We start from the raw sequence: 25,010 nt of genomic DNA, 5'->3' as shown, positions 1-25,010 counted from the left end.
TCCCTATGATGCAATCATAGTATAGAGTATAAGTATGTTTGTAAAATGGTCTTTCAAGACGTTTGTCGTTCCAGCTGAGGTATAACTGGTTGGTGGATAACATGATTCAACTGCTAGAAGAGTCATGGAAATGCCTCCCGGAGTTAAATTATTATAGTCCAATGACTTGACTAAAGCATATTAACGAAGGTATGATGAGGGTTTTTGAACCAAAGGTGACACGGGAGTTAGCCGACCGTCAATATCATCGATGTTTTATGATGTAATAAGCTTAGGAAAAATTTGACTTTGAAGAAGGTCTTACATCATATCCAGAGTAGGAAGGTTTTAGCAGCATAAAGTCCCAACTTACAGTACAAGATAGTTTCATAGAAAATGTTGCATCGGGCATAGACAGAAAAATAGTCCATTTAAACAAGGTAGGGAAACAAAGCATTTCTTTCTGGCGGAGGTCATCCTTCTGGTGAACTCTCAGTTAGCCAATTAATGTTCCATTATTATTAAGAAGGTGTCCTTCGTACACCCGTTGGAGTTTTTATGACTTCGGCTTGCGTTTCAGCTAATGCTTGCAGCAGGGTCTCATGGTCTCTCTTATTTCTCTCACGAGTGTTTTCAAGATGATTGGTGTAGATGGTGTGCATTCTTGCGTTGGTATTTAACTTCTTTGATATAATGGAGCGTCGTCCTGCCTTGAATTTCGTTTTGATCAACTCTACGGATCAGTATTGTTAGAACTTTGTCTGCTGAGCTCCCTTTGCTTAAGTGGTAGTAGCTTCGGTCTCCTTTTGACGACATAGGCTGATCTTGCTCCGCACTCCATGTTTCTAGGCATATGACCCAAGGAAGTGTCGGGCCATGAAAAGCTAGACGAGGGTTAGGGTTTGAATTGGAAGTTACCGGGGGTAGGTTCTCCTTCTCGAGTTCAGAGTTATCATCGTCCGAAAGATCTTCAGTATGGTGATCATTCAAAAGGGATTGGATGATCATTCTTTGGTTCTTCTCTGAACCATCCAGTATTGCCTTTGTTCGGGAAGTACGAGTTGTCGTGGGGATGGGGTCCAACTATGTTATCTATACGGTAATTTGGGGTATAAGAATCTAACATATAAGTAGTTTATAGAATACACAAAATACTCCTATAGTATTTTAGGTTTACGTTATATTGTTCCCATTGTGGTGTTGTGGGTAAGTTCTTAGACTTGTTGCAACTCACAACCACACTTAGGCACATGCTAGTCAACCCTTGGAAAATATAGTTGATCAGGCTATATCATCCCAGTTTTGACTATATGTCTCTAAGTCTACTTGTGTTGCCCACCAATCGTAATACTTTTGTTCCGTCCTAGTGATACTGATTTTAGTATGTATGCAGGCACGTATACTTGCTTAAATATTTTATTATTTAAAAGTATAATCTCTTTATCAGAGTATTTTAATCCCTATTGTATTTATAGTTCGTATATCTTTAATGGGTTGATATACTTGATTCACTATAAACAATGCTCTGAAACCAATCTGTCACACCCCAAAACCGAGAATGGCGGAAACGTTCTGGGGCGGAGGACGTCATGTAATGTATCACAACAATGCAAAGTAGTAAACAAAGCAACACATCATCCATTGCGTTAATAGTACAATTTTAATTACATTTGAGTTCTTTCATAGTATAATTCTACAAAATGAATATTCAAAAATAAAAGACGAGTCTTGATTTCTCCGTCTTCACAGAACCTGGTAGTCGTACCTGTCTATCCGTATCCTGGGAATACAAGTTATTTTGAAAGCAAGTATCAGCAATAATGCTGGTGAGTTCATAAGTATTTATGTGACTTTGATTTGTAAAGCTGTAAAGAAAACTTGTAAATGTATGAAGGAAAGTTTGTACCAACGAACATGTTTGCAAGTAACTGTGAACGTTTGAAAACCTTAGAAAATCCCATATTTTCTACTAGTATAAATTGTAGTCTTCTACCAAGACTCGACTGTTTTGAATAATTGCTTCAGAAATCCAATATTTGTTTATAAGTGGGTGGTAATTTAAAAGACCCAAAGATGTACTACCATGATATTTATTCATGTCTAAAACAGTAGATTTGTGTACAGTTACAACTGCTAAGGTATATGATATCTCCGTAAATCAATGTGTTTTTAATACTCCATGTGAGTTTTATAACCATGCTATTGACATTGATGGCCTGTAACAACATTCTTCAGGCGTTGGAATGTTATGACATTTGTCACCCCAGACCTGCCGGTCTAACTGTAGCTAACAGTTTAGGTGCGGGATTGTCAATCCCGTATAGATCTATACACAAGTATCACGCTCCCCCTCCAAGGGATTATGGTATATAATACAGGACTTAAAATGCATACTCGAACGTACGTGAAGCTGAAATGTCTCACAATTCTTAGTATTAAATAGATTTACGTATGAAAGTCCATTTTGTTTTTGTATATGAATATACCTTCTTGATATGGTACTTGTAGTATATAAAATGTTATGAATATCTAGTATACTATCTCATGTAATTGTATTCCTTGAAATGGTATGTCTTGAAGTTGTATACTTCTGTAATTGTATGTCTTAAGATTGTATGCCTTTTTAATCGTATATAATTGTATCTCTTCGCATAGTATGTAATGTATTTGTATTGACTCACGAATAGACTGAATCTTGTATAACTCCTGGTACTTGGAATGGTAAATAGTATGTCTTAACTATACCTATTATAGTTATTGATGATGTGTGTGTATAATTCGAAATATGCCTTTGCTACTCAAAGGTACTGAACGAACTGACGGAAACTTTTATGTCTATATATGTACATATATATATATATATATATATATATATATATATATATATAACTAATATTTAGACGACATTCAGACGAATAACCGATGCCCTAAGGCCACATCCCAACGAGGAAAAGGAAATAAAGCGAGCTAGCCGTCCTAAGTCCTTCAAACATTACTTATATAAGTATACATATATAGGCGAGCACAAAAATATAAAAGAAGTTTTGTAAAACCTTTGAAAAGTTTAATAAATAAGAATTGATGACTTGATGTCAGTTTATAAAATGATTTGAAAGCAGTTTGTTTGATAAGAACAGTTTTAAATATAGGAAGACCTTTGTTAGTAACATGATTCTAACAGTGTTTGAAAGGAATCATAAAGTATGTAAGACAGTTTGATAAAGAGTTTTTAACATGTATAAATGTTTGTCGTAAACTATTATAGTTTTTCCAAAAGTTCGTTTCGTTTGTATAGTAACCCTAGTGTAATGCTCACTTGTTATGAAATGTGTAACTTTTTGTGGTGACATAATGAACAGTTAAACTCGAGGTATAAATAAACTGTTTGATTCGTATACGTATAACAACATATTTAATTTCGATATATATATATCAGACGATATCGTGTTATGTTTTCCGTATGAAAGATTCCACATAATGGTTGTGAATCACATATGATTTACTTGATAAAAATGAGTATTTAGTGAATCTTTGAGTTACACACGATAATAATCGTGTGTTTACTTGTATTCCCCCCCTTAAAAGTGTATATTAAAACAATATTGATAAAAATGTAGATTATAGGGGTATGAAATCACCGATGAAGGCGCGTGATTTGAAGAAAACAAGATTTTCCCGGGCGGCACCTCGACCGGAAAGTGACGAGATTTTCGGAAATCTCGGGGCTTCGGACTTTCGTCGGGGCTTGGATATGAAACCGGGAAGTCGGGATGTTGTCGGCATGAAAAAACGAGGCGAAAATGAGAGAGAATTGAAGCATTTGTGTGAAAATAGCCGGCACCCTCGCAATCTATTTATAGGGGCTGGAGGTCCTCGGTACGCGGGGCGTACTTCGGACTTACGCTGGGCGTTCTTCGTACGCGGGGCGTACTCCGAAGGTACGCAGGGCGTTCGCTTGCATCTCTGCTTACCGCATCCTCGGGCGAAGAGTCTATCGACGTGGTTGATCCGGAGCCTTGTATCCGAGTACGCGGGGCGTACGAGGGTACGCAGGGCGTACTCCTTCGGATAAGACTTTGAAGTGCGTGCCAAGAACTTCAAAAACCCGTAACTTTCACATACGAGCTCCGTTTTTGACGTTCTTTATATCCACGCGAAGGTGAGAAAATACTCTACAACTTTCATTTAGACTCCGTCGGCTAATTTTGACTTTATTTTTAATTATATTTTAATTAATAGGTCGGGACACGATAACTTCGTTAAAAAAATCCGTAACTTCTTTATCCGACGTCCGTTTTCGTCAGACTTTTTATTGTTATACTCCTATTGTCGGGCTCTCCAACTTTCGTTTAGGTTGTGTCGGCTAAAGATTGCTCGATCTCTGTTTCGAGTTTTTAGCTGTCTACTGCTAGGTTAGAAAACTTCGGAAAATCATAACTTCCTCATACGAAGTCAGATTTGGGCGTTCTTTTTATGCATGATCACAGTTTAATGTAATCTACGACTTTCGTTTAGATACCTAAGGCTAAAAATTATTGTATCGAAACTTTGCGTTTTACGTCTACCAGCGTTGCCGATTCTCGCCGTGAATTTTTGATTGGTCATAACTTCTTCGTTATAACTCGGATTTTAGTGTTCTTTATATGTACGAAAACCTTGATACGAGCACTACCACTTTATTTAACCCAAATATGATTTTAGGAAAGTTAAGTTTTGGCTTAAATTTGACTGGCGTTACATTTTATCATCTCAAAATATCGGGTTGTTACAAAATGGCACCTCCTCCAAGAAGAAACACCCAACCACTTGTAGATGAGTGATCCTCTAAGTGGTCAATCCAACTGGCATATGAATTACCTTCCAAAACAGAAGGATATCCACTATAAGTTAAAACATAATTCATGGTCCCTTTCAAGTACTTGAATACTCTACTCACAGCTTGCCAATGATGTGAACTAGGATTACTAGTATATCTACTAAGCCTTCCCACATCATATGCTATATCAGGCCTAGTACTAACCATGGCATACATTAGACAACCAATAGCCCTAGAATATTCAAGTTGAGACACTGGATATCATTTATTTGGTAAAAGCTTGAGACTAGGATCTATAGGAGTGCTAACGGGAGACAAATTCTCAAAGTTAAACTTTTTCAATATCTTCTCAATGTAATGAGATTGAGAAATTGAAATCCCATTGTTTCCTTGTTTAATTCTTATACCAAGAATTACCTCAGCCTCTCCCAGGTCTTTCATTTCAAAACTAGATGATAAGAATTTCTTAGTTTTATTAACTTCTTCTAAACCAGTACCAAAAATTAACATATCATCCACATATAAACAAATCATGACTCCTTTACCAGAAGTATCAAATTTGCTATATACACACTTGTCAACTTGGTTTAATGCAAAGCCTTTAGACAAGACAACATCATCAAACTTTTGACGCCATTGTTTTGGTGCTTGTTTCAAACCATATAATGATTTCTTCAACTTGCACACTTTGTGTTCATTTTCAGGCATCACAAACCCTTCAGGTTGTTTCATGTATATTTCCTCATCCAAGTCACCATTCAAGAATGTAGTTTTCACATCCATTTGGTGAATCACATGATTATGTATAGCTGCAAGAGCTAATAATAATCTAATAGTAGAAATTCTGGCAACAGGAGCATAAGTATCAAAGAAATCAATGCCTTCCTTTTGTCTAAATCCTTGGATAACGAATCTGGCTTTATACTATCAATTGTGCCATCCACCTTCATTTTTCTTTTGAGGATCCATTTACATCCTAATTCCTTGCAACCAGAAGGTAAATCAGCCAATACCCAAGTATTGTTATGCATAATAGAATCAATCTCATCATGAATTGCCTCTTTCCAAAAATGAACATCCATAGAAGCCATAACTTCACTGAAAGCCTTTGGATCCTCTTCAATATTAAAACAATATTGATGTTAAGAAATAGTTTCATTCCTTGTTCCTTCAACTAAATATAGTTGAAAATCAGATCCAAAAGACTTAGCTTTTCTAGCTCTGGTGCTTTTCCTAGGTTCAGGTACAGAACTTGCACCACCGGAAACATCTTCAGCTTGAGTAATACTCTTGCTGTAAGATTGATGGATCATGTCCCTTGGTCTAGGTATAGATGTAAATCTTTCTTCATCAAAGATAGCATCTCTTGACTCTATCACTGTGTTTACAGACGCAGAGTCATTAGATTCTAAAACATAGAATCTATATGCTTTGGAATGCTCACCATATCCAATAAAGATACAATTTATACCACTCTTACCCAATGTTTTCCTTTTGGGTTCAGTGAGCCTTACAACTGCTCTATAACCCCAAAATTTGAGATAACTCAAATTTGGTACCTTTTTACACCAAAGTTCATAAGGAGTATTCTTACTCCTTTTGTTTGGAGTTCTATTCAAGATGTAATATGTAGTTAACATTGCCTCACCCCAAAACCCTTCACTTAAACCAGAATATGACAACATGGAATTAACCATTTCTTTCAAAGTCCTATTAATCCTTTCAGCTACACCATTTTGTTGTGGTGTATATGGAGCTGTGGTTTGATGTATTATTCCAGTTGATTCAAAATAAACTGGATCATAATACTCACCACCTCTATCTGTACGCAATACTTTTATTAATTCATTTTTATGAAGCTCAACTTGTTGTTTATAAATTTTAAATTTATCAAGTACTTCATCCTTAGAATGTAGCAAATAGATATAACAATATCTAGATGCATCATCAATAAAAGTAACAACATACTTCTTGTTTCCAAGGGAAGGTGTTGCATGGAAATCACATAAATCACTATGTATAAGATCCAACGCCTTGCTTTCCCTAAGAACATCTTTGAAAGATTGTCTACTGATTTTAGTTAGCATGCATGTTTTACATTTTTCATTATTTTGCATATCAAAAGCAAGAATTAAACTCATTTTAGACATGTCTTTTAATCTCTTGTAATAAATGTGTCCTAGTCTAGCATGCCATAATTCAGATTTATGAAAATTATTGCTAGTACTACTAGAAGCCATGCAAATAGAATTATCACTAAAAGGATAATTAATATTAAGCCTAATCATTCAATTACATATATAGCCAAATCCCATAAAAGAACCATGTCTTGAAAAGATATACTTGTCACTTTCTAACACTTGTTTGTAACCAGAATTATTTAATACAATTTCAGACACGAGATTCTTACGAATCCCTGGAACATATAAAACATTGTTCAAACACAAACATTTCCCAGAAGTAAAAGTAAGTAAAACAGATCCTATGCCCTTGATTGGTTTAATTTCAACATTTCCCATCTGCACAACAGATCCATCTTTAATTGGTTGAAAGTCCTTGAACCAATATAGATCTTTGCAAACATGACTTGTTGCTGCTGAATCAACCCACCATGCAACTTTATCATCCTGCTCATAAAATGCTTCAGAAATCACAGAAATATAATTCTGAGTATATTTAGAATTCTGCAATGAAACAAAAATCTGACCTTGTTGCTTTTCTGGATCCTTGGATCCACTTGGTCCAACACCATCCTTATTCACTTTGTGAAGATGACAGTCTTTCTTGAAGTGACCCGGTTTGTTACAATTCCAACAAACCAACTTAGCCTTCTTGTTGGAAGACTTGTAATCCTTTCCTTTAAACTTCCTTTTTCCATTAGAATTCTTGGGATTCTTTGAACTTTCTCCTTCCACCATGTTCACAGAAGAGGAACCAACTTGGTTCTTGCCTTTAGGATTGTTATCAAGTTCTTGAGTCCTTAAGGACTCTTCTATCCGTAAATGACTTCCAAGTTGACTCAAAGTTAATTCCTCTTTGTTATGTTTCAGATTATGTTTAAAATCTTTCCAGGAAGGGGGCAGTGTGTCAATTATCACAGCCACAGAAATGGCTTCATCCATTTTCAGATTGTGTTGAGCAAACTGTCCTAGGATCCTTAACATTTCATGGAATTGTTCCATAACAGGCCTATAGTCAATCATCTTCGAACCCATAAAGTTACTGACAAGAAACTTCATGCTAGAAGCATCTTCAGCCATGTATTTGGATTCAAGAGAATCCCAAAGTTCTTTTGCAGATTTGAAATTTTGATAGATATCAAAAAGAGAGTCAGACATACCATTGAGAATATGACCACGACATATGTAATCATCATTTTCCCGCTTTGATCTTCTTCTTGTTGCCTCCAAAGATTCATTTTCAACAGATTCTGGTAAGACCGGCATGGGTGTACTCAGAACATACACCACTTTCAGAGTGGTAAGGAGAAAGTGCATATTCTTCTGCCATTTACGAAAATCTTGCCCTTCAAACTTGTTCAATTTGTTAAACTTGCTTGTCATATCCTTCATAGAATCACCACTTGCCATGATTACAGAATACTTCAATTTATGTTAGAAAATAGGGGATGAATAGATTGCTTGGATTCTCTGAAAGTTGTGATTCACTATCAAATTGAAGTATTTCGATGGTACAGATCGAACACTCAATTGGATGAAATTCAGAGAATGAAATCTGAGAATGTATGTGAAAATGTTCTTCAATAAGTACCAGAAAAATAACCAAAAAAACGGATATATCATTCCTGTTTGAAAACTGTCAACAGACAGTTACAAACTGTCATAAAACTTCCAAACCTGGCAGCTCGATCCCAGTCAGGGGCTCTGCCCCTTGGACCCCGCTAGGGGTTGCCGCCCCTAGGACCCCGCTCCCAGGGGCACTGCCCCCGGACCCTCGTTCGTTTAGGGGCTTTGCCCTTAAATAACAATATACTTTGAATCTTGAAAAACTTGAACAAGTGTGCACTCCTACACCATCCTAACTTGTTCAATATTCAACAAGATCACTTTTGGTCAACAAATTTAATCCTATTACACTTAAATAATATTGATGATATAAAATCACCAACATGAATCACCGAAAATAAGTTTGGCCAGCGGTGGTGAAGGTTGTGGCCGGAGGATAGGCCGATAATGGTGAGGGCTTTGAAGGCTCCAACAACTAGAAAAAAATCCACCAAAATTGGAGTTAAAATTTGAGCATTCACAAACTAAGAAGAAAACAAGGACCAAGAAGCATACCTTTTAGTCGTCGGTGAAGGGGAGTGGTTGGAGGATAGGTCTGGTCGTTGACAACGTAAGAGAGAAATAGAAGGGAAAGTAGTTTGAAAAATGAATGCATGTCGCTCTTTGTTAGTGCTAAACCCTATGCAGACGACAAATCGTCGGTATAGGGCAAGCAAAACTACATCGTTTCGTATTTACGTCAATAAAAAATATTTAAAAAAACAGTTTCGGCGACGACATATTGTCTGGACAGATATTTTACGTGGATCACCACATCATTTTGCCGACGACATGTCGTCAACATAATCTTAGGAAAACAACACCTTTTTATTTTCTGCGACACGAAATATAAATAAATTGAAATTATTTTTTTAATAACCTATATCGACAACAGATCGTCGACATAAGTTTTCAGAATACCACGAAACTTTTTCCCCTTCCCCCGAATCTACGACGACATCATGTCGTCTGCTTAGCTTTTCCAGTCAAACAAACTCAAACAAACATGGTTAAAGTTGGAAAACACCATGCCGATGACACGTCGTCGGGATAACTCAACTTCTACCGACGGTCGGGATAGGTGTCCAGGTAGTTATTCTTGTATATAGAAGAGTAGTCTACTACACACACATACATACGTGTGTGTGTGTGTGTGTATATATATATATATATATATATATATATATATATATATATATATATATATATATATATATATAGGGGAAGACTAATGCGAAAATGTAAATAATTTATGAAAATGCGAAAACATAGAAAACCAATGAGGTTGTGTCACCTCAACCTTATATTTTGTACAAAAATCTATCCAAACTTTGAACTACATGATGATAATTGATGATACATGATAAATTGTTTCATATTAGCAAAAATATGTTTTTTTTTATTAATTTTTTTTATATTTTGATTATGAAAACTTTAATTTAAAAATGATTAAGGACGTAAAAAAAACGGTTGTTCAAGTACACTCTTTTCTTTGAGGTCAAAAGTTCAAGTACGGTCATGGACATAAATGAAATTATGTATTAGTTTAAAACTAAATTGTATATTTATATTTGTCTCTTAAAAAATAATAATAATGTAAAATTATTAATAGTCTAATTAACTCTAATCTAGATCATTTTAGCAATTTAGTTTTCAAAAAAGAAACTTTGACCTTCAAATAAGAAATTATAAATTTAAGTTTTTTAGAAGAAATAAATGGTATTTAAGAATATGTTTTTTTTTTTTCTTGATCATAATTATCAATAGAAACCTAAAATGAGTGCCATGATGCACCTTTGCGTGTAGTCATGGTTCAATCCACCACACCTTATGCAATAAAGTTTCAGTCATTCTCTCCACTTGCCCACACACACTGTCACTGACACACGTTCTATTTGTTTAATTGCCAAGACCCCCATATATATTTCTAAGCATGGTAGCCATGATTTCAATGATGTTAAGGTTTTGCAACTGTGCGTTACTTTAGGGACTTCAAAAGTAAATATAGTAAAAGCAGGGCTTGTTTTTTAAAATAGTTTATGAATAATAAACACACCATATTCATAACTACCACACAACCACCAAGCAGTCGACATTGTTTACCTAAAAGATGTAAACAGTTATTATTATTATTATTTTTTTGTATACTTTAAACCAAATATAATATATTATAGTAAAATTTTATAATTATGAATTACTCATTCAATCATTATTTTAGTAGACTTTTAATGCTAAATTTTATTTATTTTTAAAGATAAAATATATTTACAAAATTACAATACAAGATCTTCTATTTTAACTAGTTTTTATTTTATACTTTGTATTTGATAGAATTAGAGTACGATAGATGAATTATAAAAAAATAGTGAGAACATTTTTTCTATAAAAAAAGAGCCATCTATGTCTAAATAACAAATTAAATCTTAAAAACATCTTAACTAACTTCTAATTTTAGTTTTATTGACTATCATCCAATCAAAATACATATAAAATGTCCGTCATTAATGTAGTTGAAATATCGGTCACCAAACGCCCATAAAAGCAAAATATATTAAAGTATGAGGGTATATTTGATAATATGTCAATACATTGAGGACTGAAATGTAATATCTAGAAGTTTCTAACGAAGTCCGTGAAATGTACACAAACCCTCCACTATTATTCTTCTTCCTGTCAAACTTTTGAGAGTCCGTACATCTCAAGCCTATGCTACCACCCTGCTAAACTGTACAGTCACGTCGGCGCTAATCGATTCACAGCCATGATTCATATTCTCTTCGCTCTCATACTCGCCGAGATGGCATTGATCGTGATTTTCGTGTTCAAAACCCCTCTAAGGAAGTTTGTTATTATGGGTTTGGATCGAGTCAAGCGTGGTCAAGCACCGATCGTTGTGAAAGCCGTTGGATCGACTATATTCGTCGTGATGATGTCTAGTGTGTATAGTGTGATGCAGATCCATAATCGCCGAAACAGAGACGACGACGGCGTTGGCGAACTTACTCCAACTGATCAGATTCTTGCAGCCAGACATCTCCTTGAAGCTTCTCTCATGGGTACGACTTCAATTTTATTACTTTTTTCTGTTTTTTGCGTAATTGAGGTTATATATGTGTGATTGACATCGGGATTTAGGGTTTCATGGGTTCAATTTTGTTTACTTGAGCGTATTAGCGTTTGAATGATACTGCTTGATTGGGAATTTTTGGAATTAGGGCTAGAAAATGATTAACCCTAAATTCTTGCAGGATTCTCGTTGTTTCTTGCACTAATGATCGACAGACTGCACCATTACATCAGAGAACTCCGCATCAGAAGAAAGAACATGGAGGCAATCAAGAAACAAAACCGGATCATGGAAAACGGGAAAACTGGAAATCAAGATGAAGTGAAAGCTTTAGAGGACGAACTAAGTACCCTAAAAGACAAAATTACACATCTTAAATCAGAACTTGATGAAAAGACAAAAGAAGCAAGTGATGCAGAAGCCAATGCGACTGCAATGAAGAAACAATCTGAAGGGTTTCTTCTTGAGTATGACCGTTTGCTTGAGGAGAACCAAAACTTTAGAGCTCAGTTGCAGTCATCTGAACGAAGATCAAGAGCTATTTAGGGTTTTATCACTTCTGTTATCTAATCTAATACACTGGTTTCTTTCCTGTTTTTGAAAGCTTTTGAGTTTGTGAGTTTTTTGTGTATGTGTTATGCTCTCACCCCACATATTTGTTTGATTTTTCCCTGTGATATAAATGGTGGTAGAAACTAGTTAATAGGTTAAGGGGAAAAATACCATCTGGTTTGTACAAGGAATGATTTTTGATCTTTTCACAGAAAAATGGAAGTTAACATCAATCTGTCTTCAAGATGTGTGGAATATACTTGGGACATATTGAGAGGATGTTGTGAATGATTAGTCATACATGTACATTAGTACATATTGAAAGTAAACTTCGGGTAAACATGATTTTGAACGAAATTTTCGTGTGTACTTGATACGAAGGTGAGATGTTGCAAGTTGTATTATAATCTTGATTTAAATATATTATTTTATTTGTATAATGTTAGATTCCTAATCTTAAACCAAAAACAAGAAACAAGGAATGGTAGATGACTAGACCTTGTAGTTGTAGGTTAGCTAAGGGGTTCTTGATTGGATTAGAACTAGCTGAGTTGGAAACTGATTGGGTTGGAAGTTCTGACTGGGATAACTAGGTTAGCTAAGGGGTGGTTTGATAGTTATTGGGGTGGTTTGATAGTTATTGACTGGATTAGAACTAATTGGGTTGGAAGTTTTGATTGGAGTAACTTCTAACTGAAACTAGTTGTTTGATTTTATATCTACTGGCTATGCAAAATGACTATATTACCCTCAAACAATATTTTTTTTTTCATAATTATTCCATTATAATTTATCATTTAATTTATAACATTACATTTTTTACAAAAGCAAAAAAGCTAATACAACAAAGACAACTTTCTTAATGGAATCTTGGGAATTTTAACATTCATGATTTAATATGGGAACAATCGAAACCTAATACAGTTAACACTAATTAAAGACTACATTTTTTTTTTTTTTTTTTTTTTTTTTTTTTTTTTTTTTTTATAAATTTGATGGGGCAATTATTCAACTGTTACAAGAGCATAAACAACATATAAAGACAAAAAGAAAAAAACAATATCAGTAACCATTCAACCAAGTGATAAATTACTTATTTATGTTCATGTTATATGCTTTAATACAAGTCAGGTTGAGATAAATATAAAAATTTAACAAGGGAAGCCAGAAAACAGGCAACACATCATCATCAGGGGTAAAATGGTAAAAAAAAAAAGAAGTAGACCACACCAAGGCCAGTCACAAGAACAACATCATGTCATCATCTTGGGAAAAAATACTTTGTCTCCACAGTTTTGTTCATATTCTACTGTAAATTCTACAACACAGCAGCACCAATTGCAAAATCAATATGTAAAGCAAAAAACATGTATTTAAACCAATATATTGAAACATCGGTGTGTGTACAGCCAACTACCTCATCATCCCATTCAACCAGTTGCAAAATATTGTTTGTAAAAACTTCAAATAAACAATCAATGATACAACCGAATCACAAGAGCATTTATACAATTGAAGACAATTTAAAAAAATAATAATAATAATAATAATAATAATAATAATAATAATAATAATAATTACAGGGGTTTTGATCTTAATATAGCATACCTTGGCTTAGAGATGATGAAATCGATTGGAGAAATCAATAGGATCGACTGTAGTTTTCTAGGAGATAGGATTCGATTTTGATGGTTATAAAACAAAATTATGAAGGGTAAAATAGGTATCCTTTATCCATCGCTCATCCACCGCAGGCAAGGAATGAAGGAATGGAGAATATGTGTCGTCAAAGGAGAAGTGAAGGAGCGTTGCTGGTAGAAACCGTATCTTTTTCTTCATTCCCCCGGCCAACCATGTTTTTCCTTTGGACCGAATCAACACAAAAATGGGGACCCAATCAACATTTTGGACCGAGTCGAAGGTTGCAGCAGCAAAGCAAACACACTGACTCAAGAATTCTAACCGAGTCCAAACATTTGACCCAATCAGAAAGTACATCAAACAAGCCCTAACTCTTTAAGACATAATATGCATCATCATAACTGAAATGAATATAGTCGATTTATGTTTTAACAGCCACTATGTTAAAAAAATAAAATTCTATAGTCAAGAATAATTTTAGAAGTACTGAAATATTGAAAATTTTATAATGAGATTCCAATTTATAACCAAATTTATAAATTCATCTAAAAAGTCCACCAATAATATAAGTAATAGAAATTATCTTATTTCTTCCAACTTGATGTTGAGTTCATGTTTCCCTTATTTCTTCATTTTTCTCTTTTATTTATTAGCCCAAGCTTTTACCATTAAATAAAAGGCCCAACTACCATTATATATATATATATATATATATATATATATATATATATATATATATATATATATATATATATATATATATATATATATATATATATATATGTTATTACATCACCTTTAATTACTATATATTTTTAATATACATGTAATACAATTTAAAAAAAAAATAGAAATTAGCATTTTAGGCTTTGTACTTGCAAATTCAAAATTTTCATATATAAACATCATTTTTAGTTATATATACATTTTACTTTGTAATATCTACATTTTACTATGTTAATTGGTAAAACAAATTAACACTTTTTCAATACCGTTATATTAAAATAGCTAATATTGTTTTATAGATTTCAATACGATATGGATTCGACCAACCCTAAACACATGAAAACAAAGCAAATTACTTATGGATAATAGAAAACTCAGTGTTATGCCTATCATTGAAATTGGTAATTGTTTATCTTCAAGTAAAATTAATTTTATTGTCATTGAATTTCTAAATTTAATTTTTCTTTCAAAAATATTGTTTTGTCTCGTATCAACTTTTCATGTTAAGTAACCAAATATTTCTACGTATATTGTCAGTGGACAAAATATCAATCCAAATTATATCATATGGATATCAACATAAAAATTTTCAATCTACTTTCAGTTTTAATATTATAAGTCCATTATCTAACGATGTTAATAAAAAAAGAAAACTTAAAAAATTATATTTGGATAACAAAAGATTATGTCGACCACACCAAGCAATATTTCTTTGTTTATCATGCAATTTATTTGACTTTTCATCGGTAACTTTGTGTTAGACATCTCTGGTTAGTTAATTGCTTAATTTATTATGGGTAGCTATTTGTGAAATAACCAATACATATTTGTATTAAATATTGTTATTATTTCATACTTAATGTTTATCATGATCACATTGATTTTATTATATTTTCAACTTTTATTTAATAAATCCATTATATAGCATTTCCAATGATATCACTTCACTTATTTTCTCTTTTTCTTTTTTAATATAAACGTTAAGTTACAAATATTTTTTATTTTTAGTGTAACTTACATCTTCTAATTTTTTAGACAATGCTGGTAAACTTAGCAATAAAACATCTAATTTTGTATTCAAATAAGTTTTGGAAATAAATAATTCATACCATTATTTACAATATATCAATAGTTTTTTATTAGTATAAATTCAGTTACCTATTTATTCATCATTTCGTTTGTACTTATTTCAAAAATTTACTTTAAAAATATTTAATGTTAATATCTTCATATTCAACACAATTATTTAGAATACTTCAATAGTTTTTTTGTTAGTATAGATTCAATTACTTAGTTATTCATCATTTCATTTTTATTTATGTAAAAGTAGTAATTTAAGTTTGTATTTATGTAAAAATAGTACTTTAAGTTTAAACGCTTAATATTTACACCTTTATATCATTATATTTTTAATAAACACGTATAATACATAGGTCTCACACCTAGATTGTGTGTGTGTGTGTATATATATATATATATATATATATATATATATATATATATATATAGAGAGAGAGAGAGAGAGAGAGAGAGTTAGGTTCATATGTTTTCAATAAGTATTGTGTGACTCTAATAGCCAATCAGAATTAAGCAAAAATAAATTCAATAGTAAATCATAAAAGGGTATAATAGTAATCTTGGCTACACTTAATTATGGTAAATATTTAAAACATTTAATATCCTTTAAATTAGCAAAATTAGTTTGTTAACCCTACAAAATCACCGATCCTTCATCATCTTGTTTCCCCTACACAATCGACAAGTATTCTATCCCATTCCAAACCTCTAGTGATTGAAAAAGAGAGAAGAGTCGAAGTCGGCACTATTTCCCATCGATTATGATGCACATCCTAGGAGGAAACCCTACCACTTTCTTATGTGTATCTATGATTCTTCTGTGTTGACGTATCAACAGGTAACTCAATTTTTCTTTGTTGTGTTTTTAGGGTTCACTACAAGAAAAAGACCCTTTTACGACGCGCAAACCACGACACTCCTTGATTTATGTTACGCAAAAGCGTGTGACATTAAAAGAGTGTCATCTCTTAAAAAAATTTAAGGATTTAGGTCGCGCATTATTGCGTGCCCTTAAATTAGTGTCTAACTAAAAAACACGGTGGGCACCTATACTAAAATGTGTGTCGTCTAAGGATGTCGCTTTATAAATTTTAACGGAACGCGCGTTTTCCAACCTTTGATAACTAAGCGGGAACGAAATCCTCAAAAATTAGAAAACTCTGCCTTTTTCTCATCTTCCTTCGTTTCTACTTTTCTCTTTTCCATGGTTTAGCTTAATGAAGCTCTGTGAATTCCATGAGTTATCGTTATGAAGTATGGAATGCAAAGCTTGATTCTCGTTTGTTTCTAATTTCCCATAGATAAATCAAAACAACACATAGACGAAGAACCCTAACATGCGTCTTCCTTCTTTGTAGTTAGCGGGAGGTCTTTTATTTTCTTCTAAAATCCCGATTCTCTCATTTTTTCTATTGAGATTGAGGTTTTTTTGCTCCCGAAAATAGACCTTACAAAATCATTACGATTGAGGGCTCTATGATGAAGAACTAGGGATTCTAAGCCCAGCAAGGTTTCCTCCTCTCCTTGAATTCATGTTTTCAAAACCTAAAATGAAATTTAGGTTTCTATCTCCTATTTTAGAGTTATCTTTTTAAATCGTCTTGTTCCTTCACCCAGCTTGGCTATGGATTCCCGGTATAGCATCACAACCCTGCGACTTGGTTACTCTCGAGCCTACAAGGGTCGTTGAAACCCTCAAGAATCTTACCACAAGGTTTCGTGACTACAGAGTGGTTGAGGTCGTGAACTTGTTATCCATTGCCAATGATGGAACCATGATGCATTTATATACGCAGGTGAGTAATCAAATCTTAGTATAGTCATCAGTAAATCTTTTATGTTGTTTGTAAATCTTTTAAATCTTCTAAACACAATTGATGTTTTATTTCTCTATGCTCCTACAACCCAGGCTACCGCTTGTTATTTTTGGTTGCTTTGTTACTACATAAGACAACAACCTGGTAATATTTGAATAATTAATCACTGCCTGTTTAGGGATACTTTTTGGTGAACACCAACTGTTTGATAAAATGCCCTAATGAGTGACTCTTGTGTTTTCTTGGACATAACAATGTTGTTGAGCCTCTTGAATCAACCCCTTTATTTGAGAAGTATTGCACATCTTGAGCAGGTAGAATTTGCACATTCGTTTCTTTTGGTAAAATCTTAAATGTATTTTTTTTCTTCTTCCCTAATTGTTGTTTGATTTGTTGTGTTTCAGTTGTTGAACTTGTTAGATGTGATCATTGACTATGCAGAAAGCAAGCAAGTTCCTGCTCCTGAAGAATCACATGTTTAGATATCCACTACAGAGAAAAGGGAGAGACTATTTTTGTCTGGATAAGCAAACAAGCTCCTGCTCCTGAAGAATCACATATGAGACATGAGTTAGCCTCTGTGAAGAATCACCTGTTTAGATGTGATCATTGACAATGCGAAAAGCAAGCAACCAAATAAAAGGAGTTATAACCTTGGAAATGAGTTATAACCTTGCACTGGATGCTTGAAAAAGACAAGGTCAAAACTAATATGATACACAAATTACGTGTTGCATCTAACAAGTCCTTTAACTTCACCTTTTGCTTTGGAGTTCTATCACCACTACAAACAAGTGAAGTATATTTCTATCTCTTGAAATTTTCCCTAATTTATAAAACAAAAATAAGGTTGTAAATCTTATCGACGAACTATAGCAATTACATAACGAAGCTCTTCAGCTTGGCCAAATGAGCCAATGATTCCACTCCCTTGACGTGTTAGTCCTTCAGAAAGGCTGAGCTGGTTCGTCATTTTTCTTATGGTCATATGTTGATCTTTTTTCTTTACCAGATAGAATACTGAAGGCTTCATAAATATATTTAAATATATTTATGCATGCCATTATATCTCTTTTAGTCAAGTTGACCAGGATGACCAGTATCTTATAATTTACTTCATTCTTCAAGTGAATATTATTTGTTTGGCTTACAATCCATGAGGTTAAGCACTATGCACAACAGCAAGTAAACTAGGACTTGATTCTAGTTGTTCTCTAGATGTGAATTTTGTCTCCCATCTTTTAAGTGAAATATTTCTCTAAATAATTTTCATATTTCTTTTGCCTCCCTTGACCCTTTCCTGTTTCATTAGTCTAAGTTTATGATAACATTTCTCTTTCTAATTAGCTACTTTTTTATAATGGCTATGTGTTGACGATTGATATGTGGATGTATTCACGCTTTTTTAAATGTAATCTGCTTACTCCCTCTTCTTGGAGTCAGGGAGTTTTTTGCTACAGTTAAATATTTCTTTATTCCCATTTGGCAATTGGCAAAATGGTCATTTTCACAAGTTTAACATAAGGGCTTTGCGACCCATATACCAAACCCATTATATTTATGACACCATATGTATGTATATATTTTGGTACTCATTTCATGGTTTCATAACGTTTTTAGTCCATAAATTGTCAGCTTTAGCAACAAATTCTCTTTCAAAAAAAAAAAAAAATAGCAACAAACATGTTAAATTTCTGAACATGACCATTTTGGCCCTGTATTCTTCATCTCTTTCATTTCCATGTTCAACAAGTAAGCCTAAAGAAATTAAGATCTCTCCTTAAAAAAATTGCATCTGATATCAGATATGTATAAAAGATATAGTTGTTCACAATAAGTAATTTTTTACTTCAGATCATTAGAAAGATGCTGATGTATTTCATGTGAATAGCTTACAAAGTAATTTGTCTACACTGTTAAAAGCAACTCAATTATACTTTTTCTTTCTGATTGCTTACCTCTACATATGTCTAATGCAATTTCTTTCTGATTACTTTTCTTTTGGATGCAATGACAAAAAAAATCTGAAATTACAATCCATTATCGCATCAATAATTAACGGCTTAAAAATCTATGTAGCATCATCAATCCTTGATCTGTTTTTTCTTAATATTTTGCTTTAAAAAAATGATAGGTATATAAAGCCACTGCCAGCTGAATCAGAGACGAAATTTGAATTTGAGAACATGGTAATAGTGATGGGTTTTAGCCATAAGAACTTTCCTATGTGCGCATGCAAAACCCTAATGCTTGGATCTAGGCTTTCTAATAAACATGCTTTGAATCCAAGACTTCTAATTACTAATTAGGTTAAATAACAACATTGAAACAGATCTAGAATCATACCTTTGAGTTCCTTGTTGATCTTGAGGTCTTGGAGCTTCTAGAGTCACAAATGTCACTCCTCTAATGGCTTACAAACACCAACAGCAAGAAGAATGATTTAGGAGAGAGGAGAGGGAGGAATTTCGACCAGGGTTCTCTTACTTAATCAGAGGTATCGAATTCCCTATGCCATGGGGTCTATTTATACTTGTAGACTCCTTAAGGGTTACAACCTAAACCCTAATTGGATAATCTTCTCTTAAGGTTATCCAAATCCATTCCATAGATAAGCATATGGACGATTTTAGCTATCCAAAAGCTCTTAGAATTCGTCCAAGGCATATTCTAATGGATTTACAGTCTAAAGCTTAACTATCAAACAATTGACAGTTTATACCCCTTTATTTAATTAATCTCTTTAAGTCACCAAATTAATTCTAATTAATTCTATGACTTATATTAATCAAATAACAAATATATTATTCATTATATTATTCTTATAATATATTAATAATATTTACTCTCTCTTAATAAATCATCCTATCAAGTTGCTATGGTGAAGGCAACCCAAAAGGACCATGCACAACCGGGTCAAATACTTGCCTAATATAGTTGCAGCCTTAGACACTATTCCAACAGTCTCCCACTTGGATAAGTCTAGTAACTATATTCATAAGTATAATTCGGTTTGCAATCATAGCTCTCAAAGACGCTGTCAACTCTGATCTAATCAATCTTGTCCTTTAGATAAGGGAACGTACAGTCCTCTGTTAGAATGTTGCAGCAATCCTTTGCTATGTCTAACACCATTTAGACATTCTACACACCAATTCATGACAATCTTCATTCATATCTACTCCCAACATATGAACGATTGTGGACCATTTGAATAATTCGATTATTCCTAATAAACTCAATTATTCTGGAAGTCAAAACATGCAAAGTGAAACAATAGGTAAACAATTAACATAAGACAGTAACATTACTCATAAATAAAACTTCTTTATTTAATCATCAAATGTCAATTACATTTATCTATTACACGTTTCTAATACTATCTAATCTATGCTAATATCATCCCTTAGCCCAATACTCCTAGCATGCTGCAAGTGCTTAACCCTACTCAGTCCCTTCGTAAGAGGATTTGCTGGGTTATCTTTTGATGATATCCTCTTCACTACGAGTTGTCCTTCTTCTACACGATGTCTGATGAAGTGATATTTTCTGTCGATATGTCTTGATCTACCATGATCCCTCGGTTCCTTGGTCAAGGTAACCGCTCCTTCGTTATCACAGAAAATCTCCATGGGCTCCTTTATGGCAGGTACGACTCCAAGATCACCGATGAAGTTCTTTAGCCATATTGCCTCCTTCGACGCTTCGCTCGCTGCAATGTACTCTGATTTGCACGTTGAATCAGCTACGGTTTCCTGCTTGGAACTCTTCCATGTCACTGCTCCTCCATTTAGGGTAAAGACCCAGCCCGACTGCGAACGGTAGTTGTCCCTATAGGTCTGAAAACTGGCGTCACTATACCCTCGCACCTTCAAGTCATCACTCCCTCCGAGGACTAAGAACCATTCCTTCGTCCTCCGAAGGTACTTAAGGATGTTTTTCACCGCAATCCAATGTGCTTTGCCAGGATTCCCTTGATATCTGCTAACCATGCTCAAAGCGAAGGCTACATCAGGGCGAGTACAAGTCATAGCGTACATGATTGAGCCAACTGCGGAAGCGTATGGTACTCGGCTCATTTCTGCTATCTCAGCTTCGGTACTCGGACTTCGAGTCTTACTCAATTTGGCATTGCTTTGTATTGGTAGTTCTCCCTTCTTTGAGTTTTCCATACTAAAACGTTTTAGTACTTTCTCTAAGTAAGTATTCTGACTAAGTCCAATTAGTCTCTTACTTCTTTCTCTTACTATCCTTATTCCCAAAATGTAAGAAGCCTCTCCGAGGTCCTTCATAGCGAAGCACTTTCCGAGCCAGGACTTAACTTCCTGCAGAGTCGGGATGTCGTTTCCTATGAGTAATATGTCATCGACATATAGAATGAGGAAGCTTACTATACTCCCACTGGCTTTGACATATACACAAGATTCGTCTTCGCTTCGTACAAATCCAAACTCTTTGACTTTCTCATCGAAGCAAAGATTCCATCTGCGAGACGCTTGCTTAAGTCCATAAATGGACTTCTCAAGCTTACACACTCTATTCGGATGCTTCGGATCCACAAACCCCTCTGGCTGAGCCATGTAAGCATCCTCAGCCAACTTTCCATTAAGGAAAGCGGTCTTGACATCCATTTGCCAAATCTCATAATCATGAAATGCGGCAATTGCTAGCATCACTCTAATAGATTTAATCTTCGCAACTGGTGAGAAGTCTCATCATAGTCAACTCCGGGAGTTTGAGTAAAGCCCTTCGCGACCAATCGCGCTTTATATGTGTGTACGTTCCCATCCACGTCAGTCTTCTTCTTGAAGATCCATTTGCACCCAACGGTCTTACGTCCGGGCATGTAATCAACCAAATTCCAAACTTGGTTATCATACATGGATTGGATCTCGCTATCCATTGCCTCTTTCCATTTTACAGACTCCGGGCCTGCCATGGCTTCCTTATAGCTATTAGGTTCATCAAGGTTTACTAGTGTACCATCACTAATATACGTGTCCCCTTCGGTAGTAATATGAAAACCATAGAACTGGGGATGAACTCTAACTCTATCGGAACGTCTAAGAGGTAAGGATTCGTCAATCAGTTCAACCGGAGTTTCCTCCTTGGGTTGAATGCCAGCGGTAGAGGTTCCTTCATCTATCGAATCTTGAATCTCTTCAAGTTCGATTTGCCTCCCACTGTCTCCTCGGCTTATGAGTTCTCGCTCTCGGAAAACTCATCTCCTCGCAACGAAGACAATATTGTCCTTCGGTCTATAGAAGAGATATCCAAAGGATGTCTGCGGGTAGCCGATGAAAATACATCGCTCACTTCGAGGTTCAAGCTTGTCGTGAGTATCTCGTCTTACGAAAGCCTCGCAACCCCAAACCTTGATATGTGCCAACGAGGGAGCTTTCCCCGTCCATATCTCGTGAGGTGTTTTGGCAACCTTCTTAGTAGGGACTCGGTTAAGGATATGGGCGGCATTCTCTAAGGCATACCCCCAAAAAGAGATTGGTAGTGAAGCACGACTCATCATAGAGTGAACCATATCCAATAAGGTTCGATTACGCCTTTCTGCCACACCATTCAACTGCGGTGTCCTAGGAGGCGTCAATTGTGAAACTATTCCACACTCCTTGAGATAATCGTGGAATTCAAGACTTAGGTACTCTCCTCCTCGATCGGATTGAAGCATCTTGATTTTCCTGCCCAATTGATTCTCCACTTCATTCTTGAACTCCTTGAACCTTTCAAAGGTGTCTGACTTTTGCTTTATTAAGTAGATATACCCATATCTACTATAGTCATCGGTAAAAGTCACATAGAAGCGGTTCCCATCCTTCGTGTTTGATCTAAACGGTCCACATACATCGGTATGTATTAGGTCCAATAGACCGTCGCCCCTTTCACATGTACTTGTGAAGGGCGACTTAGTCATTTTTCCAAGCAAACAAGACTCGCATGTGTCATCTTCCCTAAGGTCGAATGACTCCAACACTCCATCCTTTTGGAATTGGGCTATGCGTTTCTTGTTGACATGTCCAAGACGACAATGCCACAAGGATGCTTTATCCATACTAGTGGAAGAATCAATATTCAAAACATCATTTCCTAAGTTATCAACAATCATAACGGTTTCATATATTCCATTACATGGTATAGCTTCAAAGTAAAAGACACCATTTAGATAAGCCAAAATAGAACCATTCTCATTATTAAAAGAAAATCTAAATCCTTTTCTATATAAACCATGAAATGAAATGATGTTTCTTGCCATTTCTGGCGAATAGCAACAATTGTTCAAATCTAAAACCAAACTATTCCTAAGCACTAAAGAATACACTCCAATCTTGGTCACAGGCGACGATCTTCTGTTCCCCATGATTAGATTGATCCTTCCTTGCTCCACATCCCTACTTCTTCTTAGTCCCTGCACATTAGAACAAATGTGATAACCACAACCGGTATCAAGAACCTAAGAAATAGCATGATTAGAATCGTTAGATTTGATTGTGTATATACCTGCGAAAGATGGCTTGATCTTTCCTTCTTTGATTGCTTGCAGGTAATCCGGGCAGCTTCTCTTCCAATGTCCTATCTTGTGGCAGTGGTGGCACTCTGCCTCCTTCGGGTTAGAGCAGGGCTTGGCGGGATCAAATTTGGTCCCACTAGAAGAGGCACCATCTCGGGCTTTCACCTTGCGATAGTTCTTCGATGAAGCTTTCCTCTTCTTTCCCTTCCCTTGTCCAATAGCCAAGACAGGAGCAGCGGGCGGATTGGGAGTAGGTGCAACAGACTTGTCTTTGAAGTTGCTCTCAGCAACCCTCAAGAGACCTTGGAGTTTGCTTAGGGTGACCTCTTCTTTGTTCATGTGGTAGGTCATCCTAAATTGGTTGTACATCGGAGGTAAAGAGTGAAGCACCATGTCGATCGCCAAGTCCTCACCGAAGTCAACATTTAACTTGCGAAGGCGGTCGACATACCTTTGCATCTTTTGCAAGTGCACGGTAAGAGATTCTCCATGACCCATCTTTGCGGAAATCATGTTAGTGAAAATCTCATACCTCTCTTGTCTCGCGTTTTGGTGGTACCTCTCCAATAAGTCTTGGTGCATCTCGTACGGGTACATGTCCTCGTAGGACTTTTGGAATTCGGAGTTCATGGTGGCGATCATGATGCAATGTACCTTCGTTGCATCTTGCTCATGAGTTTCAAAGGCGGTGATTTCGGCTGGAGTAGCGATTTCGGTGTTGATTTTCTCGAGCTTCTCATCAAGGACATACTCTTTGTCCTCATAGCAAGCAATGGTGCGAATGTATCTTATCCATTCGCTAAAGTTCGTTCCATCGAAGGTGACCTTTTGGCAAAGGCTCATTAATGTGAAAGAACTAGCAGCAGCGTTGTTTGCGTTCGACATCTACAATTAGAAAAGGACAAAGATAGATTAGAATAAGAATCCCTAATTATCACCCAATAAGACATTAGGGCTAGGATCCAACAATAACATTTACATACTAGAAAAGGGATTCCGTAATCTAACATGCAAATAAATTGAAGGTAAG

General features: G+C 35.1%; 1 protein-coding gene across 1 annotated transcript; it reads left to right on the top strand.

The window, feature by feature from the left end:
- Positions 1 to 11,238: 11,238 nt before the first annotated feature.
- On the top strand, positions 11,239 to 12,432 carry LOC111890949 (uncharacterized). The gene is made up of 2 exons (XM_023887025.3): positions 11,239 to 11,636; positions 11,829 to 12,432. The coding sequence occupies exons 1-2, from the start codon at positions 11,342 to 11,344 to the stop codon at positions 12,191 to 12,193; spliced, it is 660 nt and encodes a 219-aa protein (XP_023742793.1). The 5' UTR covers positions 11,239 to 11,341; the 3' UTR covers positions 12,194 to 12,432.
- The last annotated feature ends 12,578 nt before the right edge of the window (positions 12,433 to 25,010 follow it).

This window comes from Lactuca sativa, chromosome 7, assembly GCF_002870075.4.
Source record: "Lactuca sativa cultivar Salinas chromosome 7, Lsat_Salinas_v11, whole genome shotgun sequence".
Taxonomy (NCBI): Eukaryota; Viridiplantae; Streptophyta; class Magnoliopsida; order Asterales; family Asteraceae; genus Lactuca; species Lactuca sativa.
Note: the sequence above shows the minus strand (reverse complement) of the source record. Positions and strands in the feature narration are given on the sequence as shown.

Coding starts and splice junctions, on each gene's coding strand:
- LOC111890949 (XM_023887025.3), top strand. CDS start 11,342: ATGATTCATATTCTCTTCGCTCTCATACTCGCCGAGATGGCATTGATC. Junction 11,637..11,828: donor CCTTGAAGCTTCTCTCATGG/GTACGACTTCAA, acceptor AAATTCTTGCAG/GATTCTCGTTGTTTCTTGCA.